The following is a 20215-nucleotide window of genomic DNA, read 5'->3' on the forward strand; positions in this document are numbered from 1 at the left end:
TCATCGAGCGATCAGAAAAACTCACCTGAGCATTGCTCAGGTGAGCTAAAAATGGGTCTGTAGTCGCCACCATTAATATATCGCAACCCAAAATAATGGATCGATGATAACACAAAATAGTATGACAGGCATGAAAAATCGCTATTTTAAGTGAAAAAAAGTATGTTTACAACATAATTTATACATGTTCTAAAATATATTTGATGCCTCTTAAATACTTTCGTAATCCTAGCCTATCCTCGTAGGGTTGTCTATAAATACGGAACTTCTGTAATCCATCACACAGTTTCAGGGAGATGTTGTTTGAAAAAAAGTGTGGACAGACGGACAAACAAATGGACGACGGACAGACGGTGGCTGATCACAATAGCTCAACCCCAAGCACTTTGTGCACAGGTGAGCTAAAAAGGCAGTAAGTATTTGAGACTTGGAGGACAGTCATCTTTTAATATGTCACTACAGACAAACATTACACAACTTCACATGTAGTTTAATTTATAAATAATACAGAAAACAATGTGTAATTATAAAAGATAATAGAACTGTGTTTTAAGTGCATATTTTTACAACTGTACATTTTTTCTTTATTATTTCTAATTTTATTTTTATCTATATACGATATACTCTTGAGTTTGTAACTAAGCTTGAAAATATTGTACCAAGTTGTTAATATTGTTCTGATAAGCAATTGTGGTCTGTGTACCCACCTATCCTGTGACAAAAAGTTATTCAGATAGAATGTATCTCACTATCTGCATATGAATACCTAATTACAGGAATAAAGTTTCTTGGGTTGATACACAGTCTAGTCATATTTATTAATTAGATGAGCCTGTAAAGAACTGACAATTCATGAATGTAGTTCACTAATAACACCTTCATATAAATGACCTAGCATAGCCTCATAGCACTAAAGTTCCTCTTCTGTAATCAATGTTGTCCATTAAGCATTGCGGCAATTCCCATACATTCCTCATCCATTACCCAAGTTGTCCTTCCATCACTGCGACCAGACTTATATTCCTCATCTGTTATTAAAGTTGTCCTTCTAGCATGGCCACAAGATACTGATTTTAACAAGGCAGTCTGAAAGACAGCTAAATCCCCCGCCACTGCTATGAATAGTGAAAGGGCAAACCTTTGATTTTAGCTGTGACCTTGACCTTGAACTGACATGGCTGACTCATGAATTTTGCACAACGTCTTCATGAGGTGATCATTTGACCCAAGTTTCATGAAAATCCTTTAAGGGGTTTAGGAGATACAGAGCTGAAACCTTTGACCTTCAGTTGTGACCTTGACCTTGAGTTGACATGGCTGACTCATGAGTTCTTGATGAGGTGATCATTTGACCCAAGTTTGATGAAAATCCTTCAAGGGGTTTAGGAGATACAGAGTGGACACAAAATGGAAGGCTCAAACCTTCAACCATTAGTTGTGACCTTGATCTTGAGCTGGCATGGTTGACTCATAATTTCTGCACATCGTTTCGATGAGGTAATCATTTTACCCAAGTTTTATAAAATTACTTCAAGGGGTTTAGGAGATATAAAGAGGACACGAAATGGAAGGCTCAAATCTTTGACCCTAAGTTGTGACCTTGACCTTGAGCCGGCATGGCTGACTCATGGGTTCTGCACATCGTCTTGATGAGGTGATCATTTGACCCAAGTTTTATAAAATTCCTTCAAGGGGTTTAGGAGATATAGAGCGGACACAAAATGGAAGTTTCAAGTTGTGACCTTGACCTTGAGCCGACAAGGCTGACCCATGAGTTCTGCACATCGTCTTGATGAGGTGATCATTTGACCCAAGTTTCATGAAAATCCTTCAAGGAGTTTAGAAGATATAGAGCGGACACAAATGGAAGGCTCAAAACCTTTGACCCTAAGTTGTGACCTTGACCTTGAGCCGGCATGGCTGACTCATGGGTTCTGCACATCATCTTGATGAGGTGATCATTTGACCCAAGTTTTATAAAATTCCTTCAAGGGGTTTAGGAGATATAGAGCGGACACAAAATGGCAGGCTCAAACCTTTGACCTTGAGTTGTGACCTTGACCTTGAACCGACAAGGCTGACTCATGGGTTCTGCACATCGTCTTGATGAGGTGATCATTTGACCCAAGTTTCATGAAAATCCTTCAAGGGGTCTAGGAGATATGGACCGGACACGATTTTGTTACGGACGGAAGGACGGACGGACGGAAGGACGGAAAGACGGAAGGACGGACGGACGGACGCAGACCATTCCTATAATCCCTCCGCCACGGCGGGGGATTTATAACTTATTTATAAAATTCGTAGTTATCCTTCCAGCATTAGTCATCTGTTGTTATCCAAGCTGTCTTTAAGGCCGTTGACTAGCTAATGACATATTCTTCATCTGTTATTACAGTTGTCATAGCACGGTAACTGGTGAGTTATATTCCTCATTTTTTAGCCAGTTTGTGAACTACTTCGTTCAGCTGACTAAGATTAGCGCTTGTTCGTACAGCATGATCCTGAAAGTGTGTCCGACAAGCACGATAACCAGCTGCACGTAACATTATCACTAACTTGTCCAATCTGCAAGATATACAAAAATTTCCTTTCTAATTATACACTAGTATGTGTGTTCGGATTTTGCATCTTTTTCAACCATTTTTAAGTCATAGTGTCTACTTGTAGCAGTGAGCACAAATCCCAACTTAACAGAACTGCCACAGTGGAATAACATGTGGTAGACACATGACATGATACCCCATCCAGTCACATTATACTGACATCTGGCTGATCAGTCCTAGACCTATGCTCTTAATGCCGAGTGCCAATGTTAGGAAGCTTCTACTACCATTTGAAACAACTTTGGTATGAATGGCCAGGGAGTAAACCCTCAACCTCCCGTACTTGAAGCGAGCGCTCTACCACTAGGCTACCTAAGTGGTTGGAGACAATAGTAAATTGAAACAAGAGCTCGTCGAACACGAAATGCACCCCCCTTGATGCATTCAGTAATTGTTCACAAGAAACAGAAATTATTTCTCACTGTAAATAAAAGCTACTGTTCTGGTTCAATGTGACATTGACCTATTGACCTTAAAATCAACAGGGGTCATCTCCTGGTCATGATCAACCTCCCTATCAAGTTTAGTGATCCTAGGCCCAAGCGTTCTCAAGGTATCATCTGGAAAGGGTTTAACTGTTCCGGGTCAACGTGACCTTGACCTTTAGCCTACAGATTTCAAAATCTATAGGGGTCATCTACAGGTCATGATCAACCTCCCTATCAAGTTTCATGATCCTAGGCCCAAGCATTCTCAAGTTATTGTCTGGAAACGGTTTAAATGTTCCAGGTCACTGTAACCTTGACCTTTGACCTACTGACCTTAAAATCAATAGGGGTCATCTGCTGGTCATGATGAACCTCACTATCATCTTTCATGACCCTAGGCCAAAGCAATCTTGAGTTATCATCCGGAAACCATTTAACTGTTCCGGGTCACTGTGACCTTGAACTTTGACATATTGACCTCAAAATCAATAGGAGTCATCTGCTGGTCATGACCAACCTCCCTATCAACTTTCATGATCCTAGGCCCAAGCGTTCTTGTGTTATTATCCGGAAACAGTTCAACTGTTCAGGGTCACTGTGACCTTGACCTTTGACATACAGATCTCAAAATCAATAGGGGTCATCTGCAGGTGATGACCAACCTTCCTATCAATTTTCATGATCCTAGGCCCAAGCGTTCTTGAGTTATCATCCGGAAACGGATTGGTCTACATACAGACCGACCGACAGACGGATCTACCGACATCTGCAAAACAATATACCCCTCCTTCTTCGAAGAGGGGGCATAAAAATCTGGAAATATAATTTAGTACTGAATTAGAAATGTGTCTACTGGGCATACATGCCCCCCTGCTATTTGACTTCAACACACTGAAGTGCAAATCCTGTGAGTAATGGCACTTTAAATAGAACACCTATACTTACTTTATGGTGTGGGGGAAAAAACATACCTTTACTTGAACAGAAGTTATTTTTGCTATGGTGAAAGTTAGTAGCCAGTTATCTGAATATCCTTCTATGCATATTATATTTAATGGCCAGTTAAGGAAAATGACACAAAATCTTTGACCTCAAAATCTGATCTTGACCTTTCACCCGGTAGTCACATTGTCTTATAATGGCATAAGCACTTATTACAGTATCTATATATAGAACATATATTACAAGATGTTAAATGAATTATAGACAGAAAACTTTCAACATTTGGTTTAAACATATTTTATTAGCGAGATAGTTTACAAAATACATATATAATCAACAGAATTCACAAAAACACTTAGGATAGGATCGAAAGCCTAAGGCTTATATAGATCTTTTCCTGTTTTTTTTTGGTTTAATACTTTCATTTTCATTTCATTTATACTTACTTTGGTAAGATTCTGTATTTCTTTGTCTGGATATTGTAGTAGAATAAAGGCATGTTTGTACCACCCTGTTCATGTATCAATGTCTTTGCATTTGCGACTGATTGTACGTTCTTTAAGTCTGACTCCTTTTCTGTATTTGTGATTCTTTCTTGTATTTCACTTGCACTTTCACCTCCATTCTCCAACTTTTGCTTTTTCTTTGCCGGTTCACAACTATCTCCATTGTTACTTACATTGCTATGTTTTGTCACCGTCTCCGTATTTTCACTGATGACTGACTGTTGAGCTTCTCCGCGACACAGTGCTTCTTCCAATAGGGAATTCAAAAATGTTCTCAGTTTTATACCTATTTCCGTGGATATGTCTTTTGTTTTTGTCTGTAACCGTTCAATGAAGCCAACACTGAATATTTCTCCAACCCTACAAATTAAATTCTGATTTTCAACATAACATCAATAATTTCTATCCCCCGAAAAGTGAGTCACTGTATAAAGAGGCAATTTAAGTAAACAAAAACACTTTCTATTAAAGCATAGCAACATTAAAGATTGGGTAATATATTTGATGATCTGACAATTTTGTTACTTATTTACAACGCAACCTGGAAAGACTTCTCACAGTGTAGTGGCAGTAAGTAAGATATTTGATGTCATAAGTAATGTCACAGTTTCTGCCTGCATGTCTCACAGAGATCTCATTTCTTTCTGCAAGTTCTGAAGTATTTCTATCTAACCTCTAATCTCATTTTCTGTGGATATGCTACAGTGATTACATCATTATATTTTGTGGGCATGCACTTCCGTGATTTTCAACAGAATGGCTATTTTGTGCAGAATGTGAATTTTAACCTTTATCATGCTAGACAGGATTGATTCTGCATTTGCGACCAGTGTGGATCATGATCAGCCTGCACATACATGCAGTCTGATCATGATCTGCACTGTTCGACATTCAGTCAGTATCTTTTTGGTAAGCACCCCTTTTAACAGTTAATGGACTGGTACTGTCCAGATTGAAAGATGGACAAGTTCATTATAGAAATTTAGCAGGATAAGGGTTAATTACTGAAAATAAAATGAATTTGAAAATTAATGGTATCACAGTACGTATATTTTGTACAACTATGTAAAGGTACTGTCTGTACTTCACTGTGTGAAGAAGAAGCTTACCAAAGGGGACCCAGTATAACAGCTGTTTTCCCAGGATGTTTTGTCTTACAGTCACATGGCAGCTGCGAATATGGTCTCTCTGAAATACCATTAATGATCACACATATGAGCCATGCCATGAGAAAACCAACATAGTGGGTATGCGACCAGCATGGATCCAGACCAGCCTGCGCATCCGCGCAGTCTGGTCAGGATCCATGCTGTTCGCTAACAGTTTCTCCAATTCCAATAGGCTTTAAAAGCAAACAGCATGGAGCCTGACCAGACTGCGCGGATGCGCAGGCTGGTCTGGATCCATGCTGGTCGCATACCCACTATGTTGGTTTTCTCATGGCGCGGCTCAATTATGTATTGATGTGTAGACAACATTTTCATGAAAATTCATAATAAGCTTACCTCCCCCATACTGTCACATTTTAAAGTAACATGACACAAATCTCCGGAGAATTCTAAAAAGGGAAATCACGTGAGAGAAAAAATAATGTTTATGCAAATGAAGCGTGATAAATATTATTCAATTTATGTATAGCAAAAAGTGACTCCAACATTTAGGAAATGTAATTTAAGGGGACTGTTTTCACCAAACCCAATAAATGGGTTATCTTAAATACATTCAAGTTCCTTAAAACAACTTGTTCACACATCTTTTAATACGAATTTTAATTAAAGTTCAAGATCACAATGACTGGGAGACTGAAAACGGTTTCCAGTTCATAAAATATATCAGCTATGGCTTGGAATTTCAAACACAATGATTGAGTACAACTAAAAGAAGATATCTGTTGATTTTGGGGTCAGTCACTTAAAGGTCAAAGTCAAAAGAACCTGACTAAATTTCTGGTGATTTCTTCCATTTCAATCCTGGCTATAAGTCAAACAAGTACACTAGATACATCATTCAAATATTACTTGATGACTTAGCACCGCTTGAGGAGGATCCCTATTGTTTTTGGATAATATAGGTTAAAGGTCAAAGCCCTAGTAATCGCGAGACTGAAAAATGGTTTTCAGACTTTAAATCGTTCAGTATAAAGCTGTGTCTAACAAACTTTACACACTGAATAAGTACTACTAGAGGAAGATCCTTATTGATTTTGGGGGAGACATAGAGGTTCAAGCTGGTTATCAATCGTCGCCAAGATAATAATTATGCCCATAAATACTGTGACTATGTCTGGTGAACTTTGGTTGAAAACTGATCAAGAACTGAGCAAGGGGACAAATTTTCTGGAAGCCATCTGCCGCCCCAGGTGGTCTAGTTAATACGCCCTACTCCACAGGCATACAAAAACAAGAGCTGTCTGTAAGACAGCGCGCTCGACTTTTCTCAGTGCTTGACTCTGAATTAGAGCTTTGCCAGTAAAAAAATTCCAAGTTAAAAAGGGACATAACTCTGTCAAAATTATAATCAGAGTTATGGGAATTGTGTCTCCTGGTGTAGACTTTGGTAGTAAATAACTATTTAGAGTTTCAAGTCAAAAGCTTTAGTAACAGAAATATTTGACTTTTAACAAAGAATTCTAAGTTAAAAAGGGGCATAATTCTGTCAAAATTCAAATCAGAGTTATGGGTATTGTTTTTCCTGGTGTAGACTGTGATGGTAAATAAGTAGTTTAAGTTTCAAGTCAAAAGCTTTCATAGTAACAAGAGTTATTTGACTTTATCGAAATCTCTAACCAAAAATACTAAGTTAAAAAGGGGCATAATTCTGTCAAAATTCAAATCAGAGTTATGGGAATTGTGTCTCCTGGTGTAGACTTTGATTGTAAACAACTATTTTGAGTTTCAAGTAAAAAGCTTTAATAGTAACAGAGATATTTGACTTTATCAATTTTTTTAAAAAAAATTCTAAGTTAAAAAGGGGCATAATTCTGTCAAAATTCAATCAGAGTTATGGGGATTGTTTCTCCTGGTGTAGACTTTGATGGTAAATAAGCATTTTAAGTTTCAAGTCAATAGCTTTGATAGTAACAGAGATATTTGACTTTATCAAAAACTTTAACCAAAATTTCTAAGTTAAAAAGGGGCATAATTCTGTCAAAATTCAAAGCAGAGTTATGGGGATTGTTTCTCCTGGTGTAAACTTTAATAGTAAATAACTATCTTAAGTTTCAAGTCAATAGCTATGATAGTAACAGAGATATTTGACTTTATCAAAAACTTTAACCAACCGCGACGCCGACGCTGGGGCGAGTGGAATAGCTCTACATTTTCTTCGGAAAGTCGAGCTAATGACATCTTTTACTTACCTACTGGTGAGTTTGTTTGTGGGCATACAATTCTCTCCTCACACATCAGACAATGGAGGATTGATCTGCAGTTCTCTATGCTGCTGATTGCTGATTTGTTGTTTTTAGTTACCCTGACAACTACAAGGAAATGGTCCCCAGCACTAATGGAATACAACACAGTAATGCCCCTCAGGTGCCTAGCTGCTACTCTGGGAATTCAAAAAAAAAAAAAATGATAATAACTATGCAAATTCAACTAGAGCTATCACTAAAGATGATCCCAAAGGACCGCTTTGATACAGGGAAAGTAACTTAAGATGTTGTGATGACCTTTGACCTTCACGTGTGACCTTGACCTAGTGGTCAGGTTTGAATGTTTGCATATCAGCTAAATGAGCGAAACAACTGATGCTCCTTTTATGAAATTCTTTTCAATGGTTTATTGAATGTAAACAGAACACAAAGATGTGCTATTTGACTTCTTACCTCCAACCTTGAACCATGTGACCTGGGTTGTGCACTCTGCACAACATCATGATTAGGACAGTTAATAAAAGACGCAAGTTTTAAGAAAATCTGTGCAGCAGTTAAGAAGATAATGGAGCAGACACAAAAATGGACAGACAAACGGACATGCCTGACTCCAATAATAGCCCAAAAATCTTTGTATCTAGGGGTCAAGTAACAAATGACCATCTCATTTAAGCAGAACTGTTTCTACAGAAATAAATTCAAAAAGAATTTGAAAAGACAAATCAAAATCCAGCAAAACTCAACTGTATAATGTAACACCAGGCCATACCTCTACTAACATAATTTATATAGCATCTCAAACTGTTACATCATGTTCAACTTTTAAGGTGGCAAACAGCTAGATAGCCAAAGTATGCATCAGATGTATTACAGGACAGGTATACACAATCATACAAGAAACATGGAAATGCAAATTCTGAATGCAAATAATTATGGTTTATAAGTTATAACTGTGTTCTAAATGCAGATTTACCTTTCTTTTCTTTTTACACTATTACTGGAATTCACTTAGAGAATGGCTTGCCAGTCAATAATCAAAGTTTACCATGATGGTCCGAAAGGTCAAAAACCCAAACTATTGACATCGGTCTTTCAGTTCTGACCTCTGGCAATAATTTCGCCCATTGGCAAGCATGCCATTCAGTAACTTCATAATATACCATGGCAGAAACTGATGATAATTCAATGGAAGACAAATCCTTACTTTGCGATGTCTGCAATGAAAACCCTCACTGCAAGTTCATCCACATACTCTGTTTTCTGTGTATGAGCATTGTACAACCTCTGTATGAGCTTGGGTGATCGGAAACATGGACTGGTCATGTTTGGTATCAAGAAACATGCAATGCCATTGTGACGCAGGTTTGAGAACACCGAGTCTGTATATAAAGCAATATGGTTGAACAGCTGCTGAAGAAACCTGGATATAAATAAAATTTTATTTTATAAACTGCTCACACTAACATACCTGTGTTAATTTTGTATCTCTTTTAGGTTTTAGTTAGAATCAAGAATTGACCTTCACTCTGCTAAATTTCTAAAATGGACTGGTCTATCTTTCAATTTAGGCAGTACCATTTATTTGAAGGTATTTCACTGAAAATATGCTGACTGAATAATGAACAGTGCAGACCATGATCATCTGTTTTACACCTTACTCTCAAGAAACATTATGAAATTAATTTATCTTAACGGTTATTTGCTGAATAAAGAATTCAAGAGTGCGTAAATCACATCATAATACAAACTGATTAAATATCAAGGGAAAAAATAAATGCATACACAAAATTGAATGCTTCTTCATGTAACACTACATTGGTTTTGTAGGGACAGACATGAACTTCTTGTTTATTTTGTTTTTCAGCTGGCAACTGCCCAGGGATGTGTGACGGATCCAGTAGCCAATCAGTCTGCTGTATTTCATTCAGTGCACATGAAGTCTTCACTTGTGTCCCCTCTGACAGGACAACATGGACCTTGTCCCCTAAATGTAACTTCCACTGCAACCCAGTAATGCCTAATGGGGACAAAATATTATTATTTGAATTCATTTAGTCAGAAATTAAACAATAAATATTTCTTCTTTTTTTTTTGGCGTTTAAAGTCACACTGACACATTTATAGATCAAATGGTGACTTTCCAGCTTTTGATGGTGGATGAAGACCCCTGGTGGCTCTCTGGGCATTACTTCATTACAGGTGGGTACATGGGTAGAACCACCGACCTTACGCAAATAAGCTGGACGGTTTTCTCACATAAAGAATTCTATGCCCCAGGCGAGTCTCAAACCAACATCAGAGAGGGTCATGGGATTTGAAGTCAGCGACCTTATCCACTTGACTACAGCGGCTCCTAAATCATAAAGCTTGTCTGAACTATGCTAAATGAATGCTTTCTGGACATCAAGCCAGAGTGGATCGAGTAATTTCCCTTTGGTAAACCATAACTTGATTTCAAACTGAGCTCAAACTACTACATGAAGTATAAGTACAGTACTCTTTAATAGCTATACAGCCATAATTTCCAAAGAAGAAATTAGCCTAGCTTCCATTAAATAATATCTCTATGTTGTATTTTCTCCTATTTGGAAGAAAAAAATTGGATAATTTCTACACTTACCAGATCCAGAAAAAGCATCTAGACACTGAAGTTGTTTGTCCACATTGTCAGTTTCAATCTTTAAAGTTGCAAGAATTGCCTCCCTGTGGTAAAATTGTAACAGAAAATCTAAGACATTTAAGTTATTACGATGTAGTTAATTTGTTTCTAACCATCTGTCAAAATTCCTCATCAGTGCTCAGTATAGAAAATGTGTTACTCGGTTTCACAGATCTCTATCATAACAATAAAATATGAAAGATCCCTTACATGTAAAGAATGCAAACACGCAAAATAACAGCAGAGCTGGTTTGATCAAGTCCCCCTGGCACCACTTCAAGCGGAATTCTATCATAGTAAAATTGCGAGGATTCCGTGATCCCAAATGACCAGAAAAAATAACAAGAGGGCCATGTTGACCCTATATCGCTCACCTGTTAAACTTGGCCTTTGAATCATCAAGATAAACTTTCTGACAAAGTTTCACGAAGACTGGGCCATAAATGTGGCCTCTACAGTGTTAACAAGCTTTTCCTTTGATTTGGGTGGTGACCTAGTTTTTGACCCCATATAACCCAGTTTCAAACATGGCCTAGGAATCATCAAGATAAACATTTAAACCAAGTTTCATTAAGATAGGGTCATAAATGTGGCCTAAACAGTGTTAACAAGCTTTTCCTTTAATTTGAGCAGGTGACCTCGTTTTTGACCCCATATGACCCAGTTTTGAACCTGGCGTAGGAATCATCAAGATAAACATTCTGATCAAGTTTCATGAAGATAAGGTAAATGAAACCTCTATATGGCTGAAAGGGCCAAAATAGAAAATTTTGCCCTTGTCAGGGGCAGTAACTCTAGAACCAATGATGGAATCTAGCCAGGTTTCAAAAGAACACCGAGATCTTATTGTGACTTAAATTGTGTGTAAGTGTGGTTAAAATCGAATATAAAATGTCACTTCTATCATGTTCACAAGGTAAAAATTAACAAATTTTGGCTCTTTCAGGGGTCAATCAGGGGCCGTAACTCCGGAACCTATGACTGGAACTGACGGTATCATCATAGAATCCAAGATCTATTGTTGTTAAGGATAATTTGCAAGTTTGTATCAAATCAAACCATAAAGGAAGTCTCTATAATTATGGCTGCAAAAGCCAAAATAGCAAATTCTAGCCCTTTAAGGGGCCATAACTCTGGAACCAATGATGGGATCTAACCAGTTTTCAAAAGGAATCGAGATATTATGCTAACACAATTTGTGTGCAAGTTTGATTGAAATCGATTGCAAAATGTGGTCTCTTTCGTGTTCACAAGCCAAAATAGCAAATTTGGCCCTTTACGGGCCCATAACTCTGGAACCCATGATGGGATCTGGCCAGTTTTCGAAAGGAACCGAGATACTACGCCAATACAAGTTGTGTGCAAGTCTGATTAAAATCGATTGCAAAATGTGGTCTCTATCATGTTCACAAGAAATTGTGGACGGACGGACAATGGATGGATGACTGACAGACGAAGGGTGATCACAAAAGCTCATCTTGTCACTACGTGACAGGTGGGCTAAAAAACACCTAGTCCAAGAATATTTCAATAATTAAATCAAATAAATATATAATTACATCAGAAACACATTTGGGTGTTGTTGTTTTTTTCCTTAATAAGCCTAAATAATTGTCCCCTTCCCTTACAATATAGTATTCCCAAGCAAATACCTTTTCCAAAGCAAAATCTCCTTTTCCCAAGCAAATTTACCTGAGTATTGCTAATCTTGGATTGTAATATTTCACTTGTTCTGACGGTTTTAGCCCTTCAGGAATTTCTATCTGGACTCCATTCTCTACAACTGTTTCAGGCATCTTAGTCAACACTCCTCTTTATTTCTTTAAAACACTCTGAAATCACACAAAATGAAGAAGTTGCTGTTTACATCATAGACCCAAGAGCAGTGGGGACCAGCGGTGTTCCGCAACCCCCCACACCCCAACTATGAGACGGGGGGGAGGGGGGCCCACCATATGCTTTGGTCCCTCCCCCAAACTCTTGACCCAAAGAACTAATTTTTCTCAGAAATCAGAGTAGATAAAGGGAAAAAAGTCAATTTGAGAGATAGATAAACCAATAAGGATTTGGTGAGATGTCTATTGACAATAAGGAGATGAACGTTGGTTTTTTTTGGTTTTTTTTCTTTTTGGTTGTCTGAATATTTTCGAATATTTATAGTCACAACCCATTGCATCCCCCTCACAACTCTGAGATCGTTCCTACGCGAATGTACACATGACTTGAATTTTATAAGCATAATTATTTTCTATCTCAGATCTAATCAAAGTTTGTGCAAAAAAATATCAAAAATATAAACCAATAATTCTGTCAAAACATATCATTTTTAGCTTGACTACTAGTATTCGAAGAATAGAGGTAGAGCTATTGGACTTGCCATTTGTTGACATTGGCGTCTCGATTTGTTAAGTTGTTATATGTAAGTTGGTATCTCAGTAACCCCTTTGGGAATGGATTGAAACTTCACACACTTCTTCACTTTGAAGAAATGACTTGCACTGCACAGGCTCCATAACTCTGTTTTGTTTTTTTTTACAAAATTATGCCCCTTTTTTGACTTAGCAATTTTTGGTTAAGTTTTTGTATGTAAGCTGGTATCTCAGTACCCACTAATGGGAAATGATTGAAACTTAACACACTTGTTCACTATAATGATCTGACATGCACTGTATAGGATCCATAATTCTGTATTGCATTTTTACAAAATTATGCCCCTTTTTCTACTTATATTCACTCAGTTGACAAGGCTGTTGAATAGTCGAGCATTGCTGACCTGCGACAGCTCTCGTTTAAACTATAATTCTATCAGTTATTTGTATGCAAATTTTCATTTTTATCCTTGATCTGTAAAGTATGCATTTAAGAGCTACCTTGCAGGGGGTATGTCTTCAAGTTCCTTGTTAAAGAAAATGAGCACCATTTACAAACCAATCCTCAGCACATGAGCCAAAAAAATTATTTTGTTAATATAAGAAATTTAAGTTTGAAACTACTGTATAATGTGAATCATATGGTTTTGTGTAGGAACAGTGAATAATGGTGGTGTGATATTTCTGTTTGGCAATTGTGTAATTGTGACGATTGTTAATTTAATATTTTTTAATAATTACACATTAAAGTTATTAGTCTGACCAGAAATGTTGTCCATTTCACATAAATAGCAAAGTCTATTGTTTCCTGTCAATTTTTCCGTATTTAATATGCTCAGATATGGGACAAATATACTTTAACAAAATGATAACTCTCTTTTTAAACAATCTTACTTACTTCTCAAGTCTGACACAGATCCTGGCTGCAAATATAGTAACAAATATTGGACATTTTCTATTATGTGAAAAATATTTTGTCAAGTGATCCTTTTTTTATATACAAATCTCTCGAGAAAAATAACCTCTTAGGACAGTATTTGAAAATTAATCTGTATTGATTTATGTCATCTTCAGAAAATTAAAATAATAAAAATAATACAGGGTTTGTTTTTTTTTACCAGGAGGGGACGGGGCCCAGGCCTGTGATTTGGGGGGGGAAAAACAGCTCGATATTTGGGCAAAGGGGAATAAAAAACCTGATGTAAAGTCAATTTTTGGGGAAAACTGTATGATTTAAAAGAAATTTCCTGAGGGGAAGGGGTCTGTTAAAGGCCCCTATTATGAAGGAAAAAAAAACCTGTAATATGTTATTTTCTCACTGTATTGTACTATTATATTGGCTACAAATATTGTAAGGCCACATTTAAAGAAGTCTTTGTTTGCTGTCTCCCGACACTACTTTTTAATGTTGGGTATGTTGGTAGGCAATTCTTCTTTTTTTTTTTTTTCTTGATGGGGGGATTATACTTTTACCAGTACTGTAGATATATGATCTTCTTACAGAATATTTCTTCTGTAAAAATAAGACAAATCTGTATATGTTTTATAAAAGAACGAAATTAAATAATACAATAAGTGGCATTATGCGCACCTTACTGCACATAGTGTGTTTTTGGTGAATGTTTTATAAAAGCAATCTTCGGTTGCTGCACATTTAAATGTGTTATATTAATGATAATGTCGCTTAAGTATTTGAAGTTGATGCTTTAGAAATAAAGAAATCAGACTAATAAAATAATAGTTCTTTTCTTCAATCTTCTACGCAGTGATCTCCCTTACCTATAGACAGGATTTCAGAAGTTGAAGGGAAGCAACTCCTGCGTGCAGTTTGACTTTTCTCAAAAAGACTGCCCCAGTCAAAATAAGAAAAAGTCATATTTGGAAGTTATTTCGTACTGGTAACAGGAAGTTTGGTTTATTGGGTTAAAAGCTATAATTTTCTCCACCCTTTTTACACTGACATCTATTTTCAGCTGGTTTTTTACTTGAAAAATGCGCGTAATTCCACTTTAAACTTTCTTACTTATTATTTTGCTTATTAAGGATGGGGATATCACCAGTCAAAAATTCAACTCTTGAGTACAATTATCTGGACTAGGTTGTGGCGAGTAGGACAGTTCTCGTATATCGGTATGGTGTCCAGACGTTTCTCCCCCAAGACAGTTCCTCCCGAGACATTTCCTCCCAAGACTTTTCCCCCCCATTTGGGGGGGGGGGGGAATTGTCTCAGCTTTTAGGACGTTTCACCCCCCAAATTCATTTAAAGTATTAAAAGATAATGCAGTTTTTTTCTAAAAATGTGTATATAAGAAAAATGCCAACATTTCGTAAGGAGACAGGTTATGTTTATCAGAAAAACATAAAGGAAAATATTAATAAAGATCAATATATAATAACTGCCATTGATGTTTGAAAGTTAAAAAAAAAATAAAAAGACTTAGTTTGTTAAAATTATCCAAGTTTTGATATTAATAATAATTAGTATGAATTGGAAAAAAATACCAATTATTCATTAATTTAGCCCATGGTGGTTGTAAGGTACCTTAAATAGATATACATTTGTATATATATATATACAAACTTTGCACTCTGACTCATTAAAAAAAGTTCTGTTTTTTTGAAGTTTGCTAAAGTGAAATATGGATTACGCAAATTGATTTCTTTTATGTTTCTTTGACGTGTATACCTCCTGAAAATGGTAGGATTTTTGGGTACTCTAGTCTTAGTCAAATATTTGCTATTCGATATTCCATTAATATCATTAAATTTTAGAGTTGCATCACTTACACTTTAAATAGATGTTATGATCTGCTTTTCAATGGGAAAAATATAAAGAAGAAATTCATCACTTAACGTTCCCAGTTAAATTCTGTGACCTACTTATTATATTTGAAGATGATTTTATTTACAAGAAGTACTTGATAATAAAATTTACTTTTCTTTCAGAACTTTATAATATAATCTAAAGATTAAATGAAGTCTTCACTCTAAATTAAATGTTTGATTGGATTATCTCACATAATAAATGTGGCATTTATCACCTTCAGAAATTACCATTTAACACAGGTTATTAAGTGAATGCAGTGGATCCTTTTCTGTAACAGTCATCAAGGGAATTGTCAGTACAATTTGTTTACACTATTACACTCAAATATTACTTTGAGAAATATCAATTAAATTGAAAGTTATATATTTCTCTGTTCATATGTTTCTGCTTATTCGTTCATTTTTAAAATGTCAGAAAAATATGCATGCGATTCTAATTGCAAAATATTCAGTATTTAGAAATACATTACTCCTTTCTGAAAACAATTAACATATTCAAAAAGAAGTTTTCCCCTGTGCGAAAAGGAGTTTTCTTTGTATAATGGCATCAACTGTTACACTAGGATATTTTCCTGTCATATTAGGATTATTATTTTTGTGTCTAAGATAATTTTGCTGACATTAGCATTTTATTGTAGTTTTCATATTATTACCAAAATGCGTCAGTCAGTAATTTAAAAAAATATTACTCCTTTTCATGAAAACATTTTTATTTGTGATTTAACCATTTTAGTAATATTGTGTTGAAAAAAAGCATTATATTCAGTATGCAGAAAAATATAACTCCTTTTCGCATAGCATTTCTATATAAAAATACCAATTACTCATTATTTAGACCATGATTACATTGTTAGTTATCCAATATATATTTCAAGTAAAAACTCATTTATTACATAATTATGTTCTAATTTAACAGATCAGAATAAAAAAAATAATTTTTGTTTCACTCATTTCATGAATGTAAAAATCATCGGGGACATTAACAATATATTCGAGGCTCATAAGAAAATTGTTGATATGATTCAATTCTTACAAATTAACGAATCAAATTCACAAAATGTGTAGGCTGATCAAGATCTACACTGGTTGCAAAGGCAGAATCAATCATGCCCAGCATGAGAAGGGTCAAGCTATTTGCTATTTTTCAATATTTGTTAGTCCCATACGAAGTGTGACGCCTGGTCACCACATGGAAACCAGGCGTAAACTTTACAAGAACCAGGCGTAACTGCAGTATCAAAGGAATCATATGAACCAGGCGTAAACCAAGTGTAAATTGAGGCGTAATATGCAAATGAGTACGCCAGGCGTAAACAAGAGCACCGCCTTGCGGGTGCTGACGCTCATCTGATTTTTTTTGTGTAATAGAAATATTGTCCTACCCACGATTTTCTAAGTCTAAAAAGGGCCATCATTCTTGCAAAAAGCAGGATAGAATTATGTTTCTTGATGTACAGTGTCCACTTACGATGGTGAAAAACTGTTGCAAGTTTTAAAGCAATAGCTTTGATAGTTTATGAGAAAAGTCGACTTAAACATAATACTCAACCAAGAAAATGATTTTCTAAGTCCAAAAGGGGCAATAATTATTGCAAAAAGCAGGATGGAGTTATGTTGCTTGCTATACAGGGTCAGCTTATGATGGTGAACAAGTGTTGCAAGTTTCAAAAGCAATAGCTTTGATAGTTTAAGAGAAAAAGTTGACCTAAACATAAAACTTAACCAAGAAATCTGATATTTTCTAAGTCCAAAAGGGGCCATAAATCTTGCAAAAAGCAGGATGGAGTTATGTTTCTTGCTGTACAGGGTCAGCTTATGATGGTGAACAAGTGTTGCAAGTTTTAAAGCAACAGCTTTGATAGTTTAGAATAAAAGCTGACCTAAACATAAAACTTAACCAAGAAAACTGATTTTCTAAGTCCAAAAGGGGCAATAATTCTTGCAAAAAGCAAGATGGAGTTATAGTTCTTGATGTACAGGGTCTGCTTATGATGGTGAACAAGTATTCCAAGTTTCAAAGCAATAGCTTTGATAGTTTAGGAGAAAAGTTGACCTAAACATAAAACTTAACCAAGAAATCTGATATTTTCTAAGTACAAAAGGGGCCATAAATCTTGCAAAAAGCAAGATGGAGTTATGTTTCTTGCTATACAGGGTCAGCTTATGATGGTGAACAAGTATTCCAAGTTTCAAAGCAATAGCTTTGATAGTTTAGGAGAAAAGCTGACCTAAACATAAAACTTAACCAGGCAACGCCGACGCCGACAACCGCTCAAGTGATGACAATAACTCATCATTTTTTTTCAAAAAATCAGATGAGCTAAAAATTACGGGCGTAAACTAGACCAGGCGTAATCCTGAATCCTGGCAAAGGGAAGTTACTAATGTTTGCTGGATATTTTTGGTTGACATCTGTTTGCTGCTTATGGCTGTAAACAAATAAGGACAACATTTTCTACCAATTATAACACGATCCGTAGCAGTTGCCATATAAACATATATAGCCAACCACCACCCCTAATGGGGATTGCAACTTATAGATATGATTTATAACATTGATATTATTCCCTTTCTTTTTTATTATTTTCTGACTGTGTCACTGCTTTGAATGACATATAAGGGTCACTTTAACTGTGTGTCCCTGGTGATTATACCATAAATGTCCAAAACTTTGGTGTGTGTGTGATTCCGTTTATTTATCCTCGCCACCGGGTATTCCCATATGGGCGAGCATTCGTCTAATATCATTATGTTCATCTAAAGTTATTTTCTTCTAAGGTTGTTATCATCTAATGTTGTTATCGTCTAATGTTGTTATTCGTCTAAGGTTGTTGTCGTCTAAGGTTGTTTACTTCTAAAGTTGTTATCGTCTAAAGTTGCAATCATCTAATGTTGTTAAATTCTCGAGTCATCTCACGGTAGCCTTGAAGGTCCGACTTTTGATGACGTCATTATGCTGACTTCAGTTCGGTCTTCTAACTTATGATGGTGTACTACGCCTTCTAGTGCTAAATTTCGCCTCGCCGCCGCCCTCATGATGTTAAAACGTAATGGCCGATGAAATGCCATCTCGTTGAAGCTATCTCCGTTGTCCCTGCAGCCTGCTCATCGTTGTTACAGCCGGAACGCCAGTCTTCTGCTCTCCCGTAGGTCAATCCGTAGGTCAATCCGAGCATAATCGAACCAGCCGATCATGCTATTCTAAATACTGTTAGTTCTTCCACATCCATCGGTAGTTGATAAAAGCGTCGGATGAAAAGTCGCACACCCCGTACGACTCATCCTGCCAGATGAACACGCCCGTGTACCATATATAGTCATGGACATCCAGCTCGGGTAAAAACAAAGGTAAAAGCCGGTAGACGTCGAAGTTGGAGAACGATGGTGACGAACCCAAGTGCCCCGGCAACAGGATGTGTAGTCGACAGTGGTAGCTCAACGAGATGATCTAACTTCGGTTGCTGTACTCTTTTTAGGGCCACTACCGCCGATGTCAGTCATGTGTCGCTAACTAAGCGGTATGACAAATATACGTGACAATATACATGTTGACCTAGTTAGCGACATATGTTCCCTCTCCACGACGTGAACGTCTCGGCGGCCCAGGAGAAGTCCAAAACTTTTATCTAAATCATTCAATATAGAAAATATCTCCTGCAAATTGGTTTGTGCCATAAATATCATAACCATTAAACACCTGTGTGTTTAATCACAGGTGTTAATTTAATCAAAAGGTGTAAATCACACCTTTTGATAATTTAAGTGCTAAACTAAGGCAGTTCACATTTTTATATCTGAGAATTTGCATCTGACTTGAACAGATTATGAACATATTGATTAAAAAATCATAAAGAACAGGAACTGGAGTAAAAGATAATTTTTGTTAATAGATATATGAAAGCTTTTAACCATATTCATTGAGGCCGAATCTCAAAATAAATGATGAAATTAAGGGATAAAAGGTCGACTCAATAAGAGTTATATGTCCAAATTATATCACTAAATACTTGCTGCAGTTCAATACAAATGTACACTTTATTTCAATACAATCCAAGATTTAATATTAAGGTGAAATTGTTTAAGAAACAAATTATTTAAAAATTGGGGGTGAAACGTCTTGGGTATAACTAAATTGGGGGGGAAACGTCTTGGGAGGAAACGTCTTGGGGGGGAAATGTCTTAAGGGGGAACTGTCTTGGGGGGGGGGGGAAACGTCCGGTATTCTATCGGTATAGCCAAGCCTAAAATTGCCAATATTCAGAATTCATCATTTTCGTGCATTGTTTGTTCTTTGCTGATTTAACTTACATTCTTTTAAAAACATGCAAACCTTAAAAAATGTATTTTCAACTCACGTGTAATTATACTGCACCGGTGGCGTGGTTTCCTGCATCTAGTTAAATGTTTGTTTTTTAAGCCGGAAACCAGAAAAATATATTAACATAAAATTAGATTTTACCGAAATAATATTACTTAATATTTTGTTGATTTTAATGAAAAATATAC

General features: G+C 36.3%; 1 protein-coding gene across 3 annotated transcripts; it reads right to left on the minus strand.

Moving 5' to 3' along the window:
- Positions 1-474: 474 nt before the first annotated feature.
- LOC123533660 (TRMT1-like protein) lies at positions 475-20119 on the minus strand. 3 transcript variants are annotated; one of them, XM_045315408.2, is made up of 9 exons: positions 20065-20119; positions 12207-12346; positions 10476-10558; positions 9638-9872; positions 9060-9275; positions 7841-8031; positions 5592-5670; positions 4423-4842; positions 475-2568 (listed from the first exon to the last, which is right to left on the minus strand). In XM_045315408.2, exons 2-9 carry the CDS (start codon positions 12308-12310, stop codon positions 2433-2435), a joined length of 1464 nt encoding a protein of 487 aa, XP_045171343.2. In that variant the 5' UTR covers positions 12311-12346; positions 20065-20119; the 3' UTR covers positions 475-2432. The 3 variants fall into 3 exon arrangements, with proteins under 3 accessions (XP_045171343.2, XP_045171344.2, XP_053375311.1); XM_045315409.2 differs by lacking the exon at positions 20065-20119 and adding an exon at positions 20018-20064; XM_053519336.1 differs by lacking the exon at positions 20065-20119 and adding an exon at positions 14663-14897.
- Between the last annotated feature and the right edge of the window lie 96 nt (positions 20120-20215).

This window comes from Mercenaria mercenaria, chromosome 12 (assembly GCF_021730395.1).
Source record: "Mercenaria mercenaria strain notata chromosome 12, MADL_Memer_1, whole genome shotgun sequence".
Taxonomy (NCBI): Eukaryota; Metazoa; Mollusca; class Bivalvia; order Venerida; family Veneridae; genus Mercenaria; species Mercenaria mercenaria.